We start from the raw sequence: 15,728 nt of genomic DNA, 5'->3' as shown, positions 1-15,728 counted from the left end.
GTTGCAATCCCCACAATGTATCAGCACTCTCCCCCTTTTTCTTTACACCCAGGTTTCCCTGTGTGTCCGCACGTCCAGTTTTCCTGTCCCTTCCTGCCTTCTCGTCTTTGCTTTTGGGCAGGTGTTACCCATTTGGTCTCAAATACTTGATTGAACTAAGAAGCACGTTCCTCATATGTTATTGTTTATTTATTTTTTTATCTAATCTTTTGTTGAAAGCATGTCTTCAATTCTGAGTTAGCAAGGTGTCTGGGGGCCATCTTCTTGGGGGTTCCTTCAGTCTCTGTCAGACGAGTTAGCCTGGTCTTTATCTGTTAATCTGAATTTTGTTCTACATTTTTCTCTTGCTCTTGCTTGGACCCTCTATTGTGATCTCTCTCAGAGCCGTTAGTGATGGTAGCCAGGCACCATCTACTTCTTCTGGGCTGAGGTTGGTGGAGGCTGTGGTTCGTGTGGTCCATTTGTCCTTTGGACTAATATTTTCCTTCTGTCTTTGGTTTTCTTCATTCTCCTTTGCTCCAGATGAGATGGGACCAATAGATGTATCTTAGATGGCTGCTTGCTAGCTTTTTTTTTTTTTGTAATTATTTTATTTTATTTATTTATTTTAATAACTTTTATTAAGCTTCAAGTAAACGTTTAAAAATCCAATCAGTCTGTCACATATAAGTTTACATACATCTCACTCCCTACTCCCACTTGCTCTCCCCCTCTTGAGTCAGCCCTTTCAGTCTCTCCTTTCTTGACAATTTTGCCGGCTTCCCTCTCTCTATATCCTCCCATTCCCCCTCCAGACAAGAGTTGCCAACCCAATCTCAAGTGTCCACCTGATATAATTAGCTCACTCTTCATCAGCGTCTCTCTCCCACCCGCTGACCAGTCCCTTTCATTTCTGATGAGTTGTCTTCGGGGATGGTTCCTGTCCTGTGTCAACTGAAGGTCTGGGGAGCATGGCCGCCGGGATTCCTCCAGTCTCAGTCAGACCATTAAGTTTGGTCTTTTTATGAGAATTTGGGGTCTGTATCCCACTGATCTCCTGCTCCCTCAGGGGTCCTCTGCTGTGCTCCCTGTCAGGGCAGTCATCGATTGTGGCCGGGCACCAACTAGTTCTTCTGGTCTCAGGATGATGTAGGTCTCTGGTTCATGTGGCCCTTTCTGTCTCTTGGGCTCTTAGTTGTCGTGTGGCCTTGGTGTTCTTCATTTTCCTTTGCTCCAGGTGGGTTGAGACCAATTGCTGCATCTTAGATGGCCGCTTGTTAGCATTTAAGACCCCAGACGCCACATTTCAAAGTGGGATGCAGAATGATTTCATAATAGAATTATTTTGCCAATTGACTTAGACGTCCCCACAAACCATGTTCCCCAGACCCCCGCGCTTGCTCCGCTGACCTTTGAAGCATTCATTTTATCCCGGAAACTTCTTTGCTTTTGGTCCAGTCCAATTGAGCTGACCTTCCATGTATTGAGTGTTGTCTTTCCCTTCACCTAAAGCAGTTCTTATCTACTGATTAATCAATAAAAAACCCTCTCCCACCCTCCCTCCCTCCCCCCCTCGTAACCACAAAAGTATGTGTTCTTCTCAGGTTTACTATTTCTCAAGATCTTATAATAGTGGTCTTATACAATATTTGTCCTTTTGCCTGTGACTAATTTCGCTCAGCATAATGCCTTCCAGGTTCCTCCATGTTATGAAATGTTTCACAGATTCGTCACTGTTCTTTATCGATGCGTAGTATTCCATTGTGTGAATATACCACAATTTATTTACCCATTCATCCATTGATGGACACCTTGGTTGCTTCCAACTTTTTGCTATTGTAAACAGAGCTGCAATAAACATGGGTGTGCATATATCTGTTTGTATGAAGGCTCTTGTATCTCTAGGGTATATTCCCAGGAATGGGATTTCTGGGTTGTATGGTAGTTCTATTTCTAACTGTTTAAGATAACGCCAGATAGATTTCCAAAGTGGTTGTACCATTTTACATTCCCACCAGCAGTGTATGAGAGTTCCAATCTCTCCGCAGCCTCTCCAACATTTATTATTTTGTGTTTTAATGCCAGCCTTGCTGGTGTGAGATGGAATCTCATCGTAGTTTTAATTTGCATTTCTCTAATGGCTAATGATCGAGAGCATTTTCTCATGTATCTGTTAGCTGCCTGAATATCTTCTTTAGTGAAGTGTGTGTTCATTTCCTTTGCCCACTTCTTGGTTGGGTTGTTTGTCTTTTTGTGGTTGAGTTTTGACAGAATCATGTAGATTTTAGAGATCAGGCACTGGTCTGAGATGTCATAGCTGAAAATTCTTTCCCAATCTGTAGGTGGTCTTTTTACTCTTTTGGTGAAGTCTTTAGATGAGCATAGGTGTTTGATTTTTAGGAGCTCCCAGTTATGGGGTTTCTCTTCATCATTTTTGGTAATGTTTTGTATTCTGTTTATACCTTGTATTAGGGTTCCTAAGGTTGTCCCAATTTTTTCTTCTATGATCTTTATCGTTTTAGTCTTCATGTTTAGGTCTTTGATCCACTTGGAGTTAGTTTTTGTGCATGGTGTGAGGTATGGGTCCTGTTTCATTTTTTTGCAAATGGATATCCAGTTATGCCAGCACCATTTGTTAAAAAGGCTATCTTTTCCCCAGTTAATTGACACTGGTCCTTTGTCAAATATCAACTGCTCATACGTGGGTGGATTTATGTCTGGGTTCTCAATTCTGTTCCATTGGTCTATGTGTCTGTTGTTGTACCAATACCAGGCTGTTTTGACTACTGTGGCTGTATAATAGGTTCTGAAGTCAGGTAAGGTGAGGCCTCCCACTTTCTTCTTCTTTTTCAGTAGTGCTTTGCTTATCCGGGGCTTCTTTCCCTTCCATATGAAATTGGTGATTTGTTTCTCTATCCCCTTAAAATATGACATTGGAATTTGGATCGGAAGTGCGTTAAATGTATAGATGGCTTTTGGTAGAATAGACATTTTTACTATGTTAAGTCTTCCTATCCATGAGCAAGGTATGTTTTTCCACTTAAGTATGTCCTTTTGAATTTCTTGTAGTAGAGCTTTGTAGTTTTCTTTGTATAGGTCTTTTACATCCTTGGTAAGATTTATTCCTAAGTATCTTATCTTCTTGGGGGCTACTGTGAATGGTATTGATTTGGTTATTTCCTCTTCGGTGTTCTTTTTGTTGATGTAGAGGAATCCAAGTGATTTTTGTATGTTTATTTTATAACCTGAGACTCTGCCAAACTCTTCTATTAGTTTCAGTAGTTTTCTGGAGGATTCCTTAGGGTTTTCTGTGTATATAATCATGTCATCTGCAAATAGTGATAACTTTACTTCTTCCTTGCCAATCCGGATACCTTTTATTTCTTTGTCTAGCCTAATTGCCCTGGCTAGGACTTCTAGCACGATGTTGAATAAGAGCGGTGATAAAGGGCATCCTTGTCTGGTTCCCGTTCTCAAGGGAAATGCTTTCAGGTTCTCTCCATTTAGAGTGATATTGGCTGTTGGCTTTGCATAGATGCCCTTTATTATGTTGAGGAATTTTCCTTCAATTCCTATTTTGGTAAGAGTTTTTATCATGAATGGGTGTTGGACTTTGTCAAATGCCTTTTCTGCATCAATTGATAAGATCATGTGGTTTTTGTCTTTTGTTTTATTTATGTGATGGATTACATTAATGGTTTTTCTGATATTAAACCAGCCTTGCATACCTGGTATAAATCCCACTTGATCAGGGTGAATTATTTTTTTGATGTGTTGTTGAATTCTATTGGCTAGAATTTTGTTGAGGATTTTTGCATCAATGTTCATGAGGGATATAGGCCTATAATTTTCTTTTTTTTGTAATGTCTTTACCTGGTTTTGGTATCAGGGAGATGGTGGCTTCATAGAATGAGTTGGGTAGTATTCCGTCATTTTCTATGCTTTGGAATACCTTTAGTAGTAGTGGTGTTAACTCTTCTCTGAAAGTTTGGTAGAACTCTGCAGTGAAGCCGTCCGGGCCAGGGCTTTTTTTTGTTGGGAGTTTTTTGATTACCGTTTCAATCTCTTTTTTTGTGATGGGTCTATTTAGTTGTTCTACTTCTGAATGTGTTAGTTTAGGTAGGTAGTGTTTTTCCAGGAATTCATCCATTTCTTCTAGGTTTGCAAATTTGTTAGAGTACAATTTTTCATAATAATCTGAAATGATTCTTTTAATTTCATTTGGTTCTGTTGTGATGTGGTCCTTCTCATTTCTTATTCGGGTTATTTGTTTCCTTTCCTTTATTTCTTTAGTCAGTCTAGCCAATGGTTTATCAATTTTGTTAATTTTTTCAAAGAACCAGCTTTTTTGGCTTTGTTAATTCTTTCAATTGTTTTTCTGTTCTCTAATTCATTTAGTTCAGCTCTAATTTTTATTATTTGTTTTCTTCTGGTGCCTGATGGATTCTTTTGTTGCTCACTTTCTATTTGTTCAAGTTGTAGGGACAGTTCTCTGATTTTGGCTCTTTCTTCTTTTTGTATGTGTGCATTTATTGATATAAATTGGCCTCTGAGCACTGCTTTTGCTGTGTCCCAGAGGTTTTGATAGGAAGTATTTTCATTCTCGTTGCTTTCTATGAATTTCCTTATTCCCTCCTTGATGTCTTCTATAACCCAGTCTTTTTTCAGGAGGGTATTGTTCATTTTCCAAGTATTTGATTTCTTTTCCCTAGTTTTTCTGTTATTGATTTCTAGTTTTATTGCCTTGTGGTCTGAGAAGATGCTTTGTATTATTTCGATGTTTTGGACTCTGCAAAGGTTTGTTTTATGACCTAATATGTGGTCTATTCTAGAGAATGTTCCATGTGCGCTAGAAAAAAAAGTATATTTTGCAGCAGTTGGGTGGAGAGTTCTGTATAAGTCAATGAGGTCAAGTTGGTTGATTGTTGTAATTAGATCTTCCGTGTCTCTGTTGAGCTTCTTACTGGATGTCCTGTCCTTCTCCGAAAGTGGTGTGTTGAAGTCTCCTACTATAATTGTGGAGGTATCTATCTCGCTTTTCAATTCTGTTAAAATTTGATTTATGTATCTTGCAGCCCTGTCATTGGGTGCGTAAATATTTAATATGGTTATGTCTTCCTGATCAATTGTCCCTTTTATCATTATATAGTGTCCTTCTTTATCCTTTGTGGTGGATTTAAGTCTAAAGTCTATTTTGTCAGAAATTAATATTGCTACTCCTCTTCTTTTTTGCTTATTGTTTGCTTGATATACTTTTTTCCATCCTTTGAGTTTTAGTTTGTTTGTGTCTCTAAGTCTAAGGTGTGTCTCTTGTAGGCAGCATATAGATGGATCGTGTTTCTTTATCCAGTCTGTGACTCTCTGTCTCTTTATTGGTGCATTTAGTCCATTTACATTCAGTGTAATTATAGATAAATAAGTTTTTAGTGCTGTCATTTTGATGCCTTTTTATGTGTGTTGTTGACAATTTCATTTTTCCACATACTTTTTTTGTGCTGAGGCGTTTTTCTTCGTAAATTGTGAGATCCTCATTTTCATAGTGCTTGACTTTATGTTAGTTGAGTCGTTACGTTTTTCTTGGTTTTTATCTTGAGTTATAGAGTTGTTATACCTTTTTGTGGTTACCTTATTATTTACCCCTATTTTCTAAGTAAAAACCTAACTTGTATTGTTCTATATCGCCTTGTATCACTCTCCATATGGGAGTTCAATGCCTCCTGTATTTAGTCCCTCTTTTTGATTATTGTGATCTTTTACCTATTGACTTCCATGATTCGCTGTTATGTGGGTTTTTTTTTAATTAATTTTAATTTGTTTGTTTTTGTGATTTCCCTATTTGAGTTGATATCAGGACGTTCTGTTTTGTGACCTTGTGTTGTGCTGATATCTGATATTATTGGTTCGCTGACCAAACAATATCCTTTAGTATTTCTTGTAGCTTTGGTTTAGTTTTTGCAAATTCTCTAAACTTGTGTTTATCTGTAAATATCTTAATTTCGCCTTCATATTTCAGAGAGAGTTTTGCTGGATATATGATCCTTGGCTGGCAGTTTTTCTCCTTCAGTGTTCTGTATATGTCGTCCCATTCCCTTCTTGCCTGCATGGTTTCTGCTGAGTAGTCAGAACATGTTCTTATTGATTCTCCCTTGAAGGAAACCTTTCTTTTCTCCCTGGCTGCTTTTAAAATTTTCCGTTTATCTTTGGTTTTGGTGAGTTTGATGATAATATGTCTTGGTGTTTTTCTTTTTGTATCAATCTTAAATGGGGTTCGATGAGCATCTTGGATAGCTATCCTTTCGTCTTTCATGATGTCAGGGAAGTTTTCTGTCAGGAGTTCTTCAACTGTTTTCTCGGTGTTTTCTGTCCCCCCTTCCTGTTCTGGGACTCCAATCACCCGCAGGTTATCCTTCTTGATAGAGTCCCACATAATTCTTAGGGTTTCTTCATTTTTTTTAATTCTTTTATCTGATTTTTTTTCAGCTATGTTGGTGTTGATTCCCTGGTCCTCCAGATGTCCCAGTCTGCATTCTAATTGCTCGAGTCTGCTCCTCTGACTTCCTAGTGTGTTGTCTAATTCTGTTATTTTATTGTTAATCTTTTGGATTTCTACATGTTGTCTCTCTATGGATTCTTGCAAGTTATTAATTTTTCCAGTATGTTCTTGAATAATCTTTTTGAGTTCTTCAACAGTTTTATCAGTGTGTTCCTTGGCTTTTTCTGCAGTTATCCTAATTTCATTTGTGATATCATTAAGCATTCTGTAAATTAGTTTTTTATATTCTGTATCTGATAATTCCAGGATTGTATCTTCATTTGGGAAAGGTTTTGATTCTTTTGTTTGGGGGGTTGGAGAAGCTGTCCCGGTCTGCTTCTTTAAGTGGTTTGATATGGATTGTTGTCTCCGAGCCATCACTGGGAAACTAGTTTTTCCAGAAAATCCGCTAAAAAAAAAATGCAGTCAGATCCCTATCAGAGTTCTCCCTCTGGCTCAGGCTATTCAGATGTTAATGAAGCCGCCTGGGGAGGGTGGGGGAGGGAACAGAGAGTTAGGAGAGTAGCACCTCAGAATATAGCCAGAGTTGCTTGTCTTGCTTGGAATGACTATTATATCTGAGATTCCCGCGGGCGCGTCGCCTATGTGTGCTGGCTGTGTGGAGATTGCCCCCGGGGGGTCTGGCCCGCTGGAGTCACGGTCAGATCCTCCGCTTTCAGCCCCACGCCCAGCGTCAAGGCTCCCCTACTGGGACGGTGCACTCTCGACTCCAAAATCAGTCGCTGCCTCCCGGGGACTTCTCGTCCCTCCAGCCGCGTGGCCGTGCCGCCCCCGAGAACCGGTTGGGCCTCCTCCCGGGGTTAGTTCAGATGGGTGGAGCAGCTCCCCGTGCTTGTGCCGTGACCGAGTGTCCCGGCTGGGACGCTGTTCTCCCCGCTCCAATACCAGTCGCTGCCTCCCGGGGACTTCTCCTATCGGCTGCGTCCCACGCCGCCCGTGCGACCCGGCTGGTCCCCTTCCCGGGGTTAGTTCAGGGGGGTGGAGCAACTCTCCGTGTTTATGGCGTACCTGCGTCCAGTCCAAATCCCTGCGGGACAGTTCCCCGGCTCGGATGCTGCTCTTTCTGCTCTAAGACCAGTCACTGCCTCCCGGGGACTTCTCCTACCGGCTGCGTCCCACGCCGCCCGTGGAACCGGCTGGTCCCCCTCCCGGGGTTAGTTCAGGGGGGTGGAGCAGGTCTCTGTGCTTGTGCCGTACCTGACTGGTGCGCTGGCTCCAGGCTCTGGAAACAATCGCTGCTTCCCCGTATTAGTTCATTCTCCGTCTCTAAATCTGTGTTTGTTGTTCAGGGTTCATAGATTGTTATGTATATGATCGATTCACTTGTTTTTCCGTGTCTTTGTTGTAAGAGGGATCCGAGGTAGCGTCTGTCTAGTCCGCCATCTTGGCTCCGCTCTCTGCTTGCTAGCTTTTACAACCCCAGATGGTACTCACCAAAGTAGGATGTAACACATTTTCTTTATGAACTATGTTATGCCAGTTGACCTAGAAATCCACTGAGACTATAGTCCCCAGCTCTCAACCCCAGTAACTCGGTCCCTCAAGGTGTTTTTATGTGTCTAGCCAGCTTCTATAACTTTACGTTGGTCAAGTTGTGCTGAGTTCCCCTATATTGTGTGTTGTCTTTCCCTTCACCAAAGTTAACACTCGTCTACTATCTACTTAATAATTTCTTCTCCCCAGCCTTCCCCTCACTGTCTTCCAAACTTTTTGGCATAGATGAGTGAGTGCTTTCAGCATTATATCTATTTAATGAAGCATCTCAGTTGGTATTCCATCAATTCCTGGACCCTTGTTTTTCCCTAATGCCTTCAGTGCAGCTTGGACTTCTTCCTTCAATACCATCAGTTCTTGATCCCATGCTGCCTCCTGAAATGCTTGAACACTGACCAATTCTTTTTGGTACAGTGACTGTGTATTTCTTTCGTCTTCTTTTGATGCTCCCTGCATTGTTCCACATTTTGCCCATATAAGCCTTCAATATTGCAACCCAGGGTTGGATTTTTTATTTCAGTTCTTTCAGCTTGAGAAATGCTGAGTGCGTTCTTCCCTTTTGGTTTTCTGTCTCCAGGTCTTTGCACATTTCATTATAATACTTTCCTTCATCTTCTTGAGCTGCCCTTTGAAATTTTCTGTTCAACTCTTTTACTTCATCATTTCTTCCATTTGCTTTAGCTATTTTACATTCAAAAGCAAGTTTCAGAGTCTCTTCTGACACCCATTTTGGTCTTTTCTTTCTTTCCTGTCTTTTTAATAATCTTTTGCATTCTTCATGTATGATGTCCTTGATGTCATCCCACAACTCATCTGGTCTTTGTTCATTGTATTCAGTGTGTGAAATCTTTTCTTGAGATGGTCTCCAAATTCAGGTGAGATATACTGAAGTTCATACTTTGGCTCGCATCCAACCCAATTGGCTCTCATAAAAAAATTTTTTTTTTGCATGTTTATTGTCTGCAGTTTCATTTTGAACTTGCACATGAGCAGTTGGTGGTCTGTTCTGCATTCAACCCTTGGCCTTGTTCTGACAGATGATATTGAGCTTCTCCATCGTCTCTTTACACAGATGTAGTCGATTTGATTCCTGTGTATTCCGTCTGGTGAGTTCCACGTAATAGTCACCATTTATGTTGTTGAAAAAAGGTATTTGCAATGAAGAAGTTGTTGGCCTTGCAAAATTCTGTCATGCGATCTCTGACATTGTTTCTGTCACCAAAGCCGTGTTTTCCAATCACCAATCCTTCTTTGTTTCTAACTTTCGCATTCCAATCACCAGTAATTTTCAATGCATCTTGATTGCATGTTTGATCAGTTTCAAACTGCAGAAATTGATAAAAATGTTCAATTTTTTCATCTTTGACCTTAGTGGTTGGTATGTAAATTTGAATAGTTGTATTAACTTATCTTCCTTGTAGGCATATGGATATTATCCTATCCCTGACAGCATTGTACTTCAAGATGGATCTTAAAATGATCTTTTTGACAATGAATGCCACACCATTCTTCTTCATTTTGTGCTTCCAGGCATAATAGACTGTATGTTTGCCCTATTCAGAATGGCCAACGTCAGTCCATTTCAGCTCATTAATGCTTAGGATATCGATCTTTACACATTCCATTTCATTTTTGGTGGCTTCCAGTTTTCCTAGATTCACTCTTTGTATATTCCACATTCTGATTTTTAATGAATGTTTGCAGCTTTTTCTTTTCACTTTGATTCACAGCATTTTATCGGCTTGAGTCGTTCTACATCAGCAAATGAAGGTCCCAAATGCTTTATTCCCTCCACGTTGTTAATGTTGACTCTACTTTGAGAAGGCAGTACTTCCACAGTCATATTTTGAGTGCCTTCCAACCTGACAGGCTCATCTTCTGGCACTATATCAGATATTGTTCTACTGCTATTTATAAGGTTTTCACTTGCCAATTTTTTAGAAGTAGATTGCCAGATCGTTCTTTGTAGTCTGTCTTAACATGGAGGCTCCATGAAACCTGTCCATCATGGCAATCCATCTGGTATTTGAAGTACCGGTGGCATAGCTTCCAGCATCACAGCAACATGCAAGCCACCACAGCATGACAAACTCACAGATGCGTGACTAATTACCTCCAGGAAGAAGGAGAATTAAGAATAGGAGAAGAAAACAGAATGTTTGGCTAATTGCCTCCATGAACAACGGCCTCCTTTGGTATGAGACCAGAAGAAGTGGATGGTACCTGGCTGACATTACTGAACATTTCAATCAAGGATTCTATGGAAGAATCCTGATGGAAATAGAAAGTGCAAAACAAAATTTTAACTTCTTATGGACTACAGATTTTCTGGAGCCATGGAGGCTTGATGAACCCCTGAAACTATTGCCCTGTGGTTATCTTTAAACCTTAAACCTAGAACATCCCCTGAAGTCTTCTGAAAAAAAAAAAGCAATAGTTTAGCTTAATTCGTAAAGAGTGTCCGCCTTGAGCATTATGTTCTGTTAAGAACTGTCTATATCGTTCAAAGTGACAATAGTATTTGGAAAGATTAGATAGGAGCCTTTAGGGGGCAGTGGATTTATGTTAACGGGGAGGAACAACTCAGAAAAGGAGAGTGAGAATGGTTGCACAACTCTAAGAATGTAATCAATGCCACTGAATTGTGTATGTAGAAACTGTTGAATTGGTGTATGTTTTGCTGTGCATATTCTCAAAACAACAAAATAAATTTAAAAAAAGACTTTGAAAAATTGGTAGACAAAATGTGGAAAACATTTAGTAGGTAGATTTTGAATAGAGGAAGATTAGTAAAAATAGGTAAGCTTCCTCAAAAGTGAAACTAATATAATTATTCCTTTTTTTTTGTTAGCTGTCTTGGAAATACTCCGTCTTGGCATGTCTTTAGACTTCTGTCTGAGCATTGCTAAACTGCTGATAGATCATGAAAGGTACATAAGAATTGATTCTCTTTTCTCTACACACTAACATTTTTCTAAGGTTTCTGTTGATATATATTTACTATATTAAGACATATACTCAGAGGGCACAATGTTTACCACTGTACTGATCAAATTAGAAGATGGAACTGCTTGCTTAATGGCTGTCTTAGTCTGGGTTCTCTAGAGAAGTTAAACTAGTGATATATATATGTATATTTATAAGTGTAGAGATATTTGCTTATATATGTCTCATATGTGTATATGACATTTTTGTATGGTTATAAATATAGAGAGATTTGTGTGTGTGTGTGTGTGTGTGTGTAGAGAGAGAGAGATTTACTTCAAGGAAATGACTCACACAGTTGTGGGTCTGGCAAGTCCCAAATCCGTTGGTCAGTGGCAGGCTGGGGATTTCTGCTGGGTCCCAAGATTGCAGGAGCTGGCGAATCCAAAATCTGCAGGGCAGGTGGCAAGATGGAGAATTCTACAGGCTTACATCCCAGGAACCAGAGGTTTGAAAGAGAGAGCGAGCTTTGCCAGAGCACCTATTTATATACTAGAGGCAGGACACAACCCCAAGGAAACTCCTCTCTCAACTGATTGACTGATCATACCACTTCACATCATGGAATATGATTACATTATATTACACTATGGAAAAGCAACCCGTCCAGTGTCCGCCAAGCCTCTGAGAATCATAGCCTAGCCAAGTTGACACATAGCAATAATCATCACAATGACTTTAAATGACAGTAAAATTTATTTTAAGATTTATATTAGCATGAATAAAATAAAAATGGATTAAGATAGTCAAGTTTCTGTAAAACAGGAGTTAGGCTAGGTTAACCTACAGGCCAGTATCACTTGGAACAGGAAGGCAAAAGCAAGTATACTTTAGTAAGTTATATATCTTTCTGGCTCTATCTTCACTGTATCATTGTACTCAAAAAACCCAAAACCCTTCTTGTACTCAAAAGGGACCTTAAAGCTCTTCTAGACCAAGGGCTCTCAAACTTTGATGAATGACTGGGGAATAAGCATATAAAAAAAATGCTCAACATCATTAGCCACCAATGAAATGCACACCCACTGGGATGGCTAGAAACAAAATGAAACAAACAAACAAAAAACATAATAACAGATGTTGGTGAGGATGTGGAGAAATTGGAAGCCTCATATATTGCTGGCAGGAACATAAAATGATGAAGCTGTTTTGGAAAACAGCCTGGAAATTCCTCAATAAGGTAAAGGGGAAGTTACCATAGGACTTGGCGGTTGTACTCTTAGAAGATTGAAAACCTGTTCACACAAACACTTGTACACGAATGTTCGTAGCAGCATTATTTTGATAGCCATAAAGTGGAAATAGCCCAAATGTCCATCAACTGATGAATGGATATATAAAATGGGGTATATCTATTTAATGGAATATTATGCAGCCATAAAAGGAATGAAGTACTGATTTATATTGTGCTAAATGAAAGAATCCAGTTACAAAAGACCACATACTGTATAATTCAGTTTACATGAAATATCCAGAATTAAGAAAATTTATAGACAGACAGTAGATTAGTGGTTGCCTAGAGCTGGAGGATTTGGGCAAAATGAGGAGGGATGATATCATGGATTGAATTGTGTCCCCCAAAAATATATGTCAGCTTGGCTAGGCCATGATTCCCAGTATTGTGTTACCCTCCATTTTGTGATCTGATGTAATTTTCTTCCTTTTGTGATGTGTTGTAAATCATGACCTCTGTATGTTAATGGGATCCCTGGTGGTGCAGTGGTTAAGAGCTATGGCTGCTAACCAAAAGTTTGGTAGTTTGAATCCACCAGATGCTCCTTGGAAACCCTATGGGGCAGTTCTACTTTGTCCTATAGGGTCACTATGAGTCAGAATTGACTCAATGGCAATGAGTTAGGTTAGTTTAGGTTAGGTTGTATGTTAATGAGGCAGGATCAGTATGGGGTGTATCTTGAGTCACACCCTTACTCAAGTCACACATTTACTTAAGTCACATCCTTGCTTGAGTCACACCTTTTACCTTAGAAGAATTAAAAGGAGAGAGAAGCAAGAAGAGAGGAGAGGAAACTCACTACCACCAATAAAGAAGAGCTGGGAGCAGAGCACGTCTTTTGGACCCAGGGTCTCTGTGCTGAGAACCTCCTAGACCCAGGGGAATATTGATGCCAGATCACGTAGAGATCTCCAAGATTCCCACAGGTGTTGAAAGGAAACAACTCCCTCAGAGCTACCAGGGAGAGAATGCCTTCCCCTAGAGCTGGCACCCTGAATTCGGACTTGTAGCCTCCTAAATGGAGCCCTGGTGGCATAATGGTTAAGAGCTTGCCTGCTGACCAAAAAGGCAGCAGTTTGAATCTTCCAGCTGCTCCTTGGAACACTATGGGGCAGCTCTACTCTGTAGTATAGGGTCACTATGAGTCGGAATCACCTCAACAGCAACGGGTTAAGCCTCCTATAGTGTGACAGAATAAATTTCTGTTTGTGAAAGCCATGCACTTGTGATATTTCTGTTATAGTAGCACTAGATAACTAAGACCGATGGCTAATGGGCATGGGGATTCTTTTTGGGGTGATGAAAATGTTCTACAATTGATTGTGGCAATGGTTCCACAACTCTGACAATATACTAAAAAACATTGAATTACATACATTAAATGGGTGAATTGTGTGTTATATGAATGATATCTCAACATTGCTGTTATAAAAAAATCACTAGGTCATATAATATTTGTCATTTTGTGATTGATTTATTTTACTCAGCATTATGTCTTTGAGATCCATCCATGTTGTACATGTATGAAGACCTCATTTCTCTTTCTGGCTGAGTAATATTCCATTGTACGTATGTACCACATTTTGTTTATCCGTTCATCCTTTGGTGGGCATTTAGGTTGTTTCCACTTTTTGGCTATTGTGACTAATGTTGCAATGAACATTGTTGTATATATGTCTGTTTGCATCTCTGCTTTCAGGTTCCTTAGGTATATTCCTAGCAGTGGAATTGCTGGGCCATATGGTAGTTTTATTTTTTGAGGAACTGCCCCACTGTTTTCCACAGTGGATATATGATTTTTCATTTCCACCAGCAATGGATAAGGGTTCTAATTTCTCCTACATCCTTGCCAATATTCGTGATTTTATTTTATTTTATTTTCCTTATCCATCCTTATGGGAGTGAAATGATATCTCATTGTGGTTTTGATTTGCATTTCTCTTTTGGCTAATGATGGTGAGCATGTTTTTGTGTGTTTGGTGGCCATTTGAATGTCCTTTTTGGTAAAAAAAAAAAAAGTCTGTTCAAGTCCTTGGCCCATTATTTGATTGGGTTATTTGTCTTTTTGTTGTTAAGTTGTCAAAGTTTTATGTATATATATATGTTATTAGATTCCTAGTGGATATATGGTTTACAAAGATATTCTCCCAGTCTGCAACTTCTCTTTTCATTTTTTTCATAAAATCTTTTGATAAACAAAAATTATTAATTTTTATCAGGTCCCATTTATTTATATTGTCTTTTGCTGTTTGTGCTTTTGTTATTATACTAGATAATCCATTGTTAAAAGCTGGGGATGACAGCCTTGCACCTGCATTTTCTTCTAAGAATTTTATGGCTTTAGTTTTCACATTTAGATCTTTAATCCATTTTGAATTTATTTTTGTGTATAGTGTGAGGCATGGATCCTTTTTAATTTTTCTGCATGTGGAAATCCAATTTTCCAAACACCATTTATTGAACACAGTCTTCTTTCCCCATTGAGCGTACTTAGTACCCTTGTCAAAAACCAGTGGCCTCTGTTTGCCTGGAGCAACAGAGGAAGAAGGAAAATAAGGAATAGGAGGAGTATATGGAATTTGTGGCTAATTGCCTCCATGAACTACTGACTCCTTTGCCATGATATTGGAGGAAGTAGATGGTGCTCAGCTACCATTACTGAACATTTTGATTGAAGATTCTATAGAGGAATCCTGGCGAAAAGGGAGAGAATGTGGAACAGAATTCTAAATTCTCATGGAGTCTAAACTTCCTGGAGACATTGAAGGTGGATGAACCCCTGAAACTGTTGCTATGAGATAATCTTTAAACGTTAAAATTATACCAAAAACATCCGCTAACATTTTCTTTAAACCAAACAGTAGTTTAGCTTGATTAGTAAAGAATGTCTGCCTTGAGAATTGCGCTCTTCTAAGAGCTGTCTGTATGGGATCAAATCGACAACAACAACGTGAAAGATAAGGTGGAAAATTTAGGGGGCAGTGAGAACATGTTAATGGGGGAGCAACAATTCGGAAAAGGAGGGTAAAAATGGTTGTACAACTTAAAGATTGTAATCAATGTAACTGAATTGTACATGTAGAAATTGTTGAATTGGTGAATGACCTGCTGTATATATTCTCAACAACAACAAGAAACAAAATAAATTTAGAAAAAGGCACATGGAACATTCTGCAACCAAACCACAGCCACCGATTTATAATGTAAATGACAAGTAAACATTTTTCATTGTATGTTACTGAGTTTATTCTTTACCACAACCCTACCTAACATGTACTAAGTATTATAAAAGTGTTATGTGAAGCTTTATGTTACTAAGCATTTTCTCAAGCAACATATAAAAAAGTACAACTATTTTAAAGTGTCAAAAATAAAGTCACTAGGGAACTTGATAAAAATTTAGAGGTCAGGCCCCATCTTACTTCAACAAGCCTGGGGCCAAAATCAAAGAATTATCCCTACAACTTGAATAAATAGAAAGAG

General features: G+C 39.2%; 1 protein-coding gene across 1 annotated transcript in view; it reads left to right on the top strand.

Annotated features, from left to right (window-relative positions):
- TEX11 (testis expressed 11) overlaps window positions 1-15,728 on the top strand; it is a 472,254-nt gene that overhangs the window by 211,345 nt on the left and 245,181 nt on the right. The window contains 2 exon segments of the mRNA XM_064278445.1: window positions 10,878-10,956; window positions 11,272-11,459. Of these exon segments, the coding sequence (XP_064134515.1) occupies window positions 10,878-10,956; window positions 11,272-11,459 (267 nt within the window).

This window comes from Loxodonta africana, chromosome X (genome assembly GCF_030014295.1).
Source record: "Loxodonta africana isolate mLoxAfr1 chromosome X, mLoxAfr1.hap2, whole genome shotgun sequence".
Classification (NCBI taxonomy): domain Eukaryota; kingdom Metazoa; phylum Chordata; class Mammalia; order Proboscidea; family Elephantidae; genus Loxodonta; species Loxodonta africana.
This window is presented reverse-complemented; position numbering and strand designations above follow the sequence as displayed.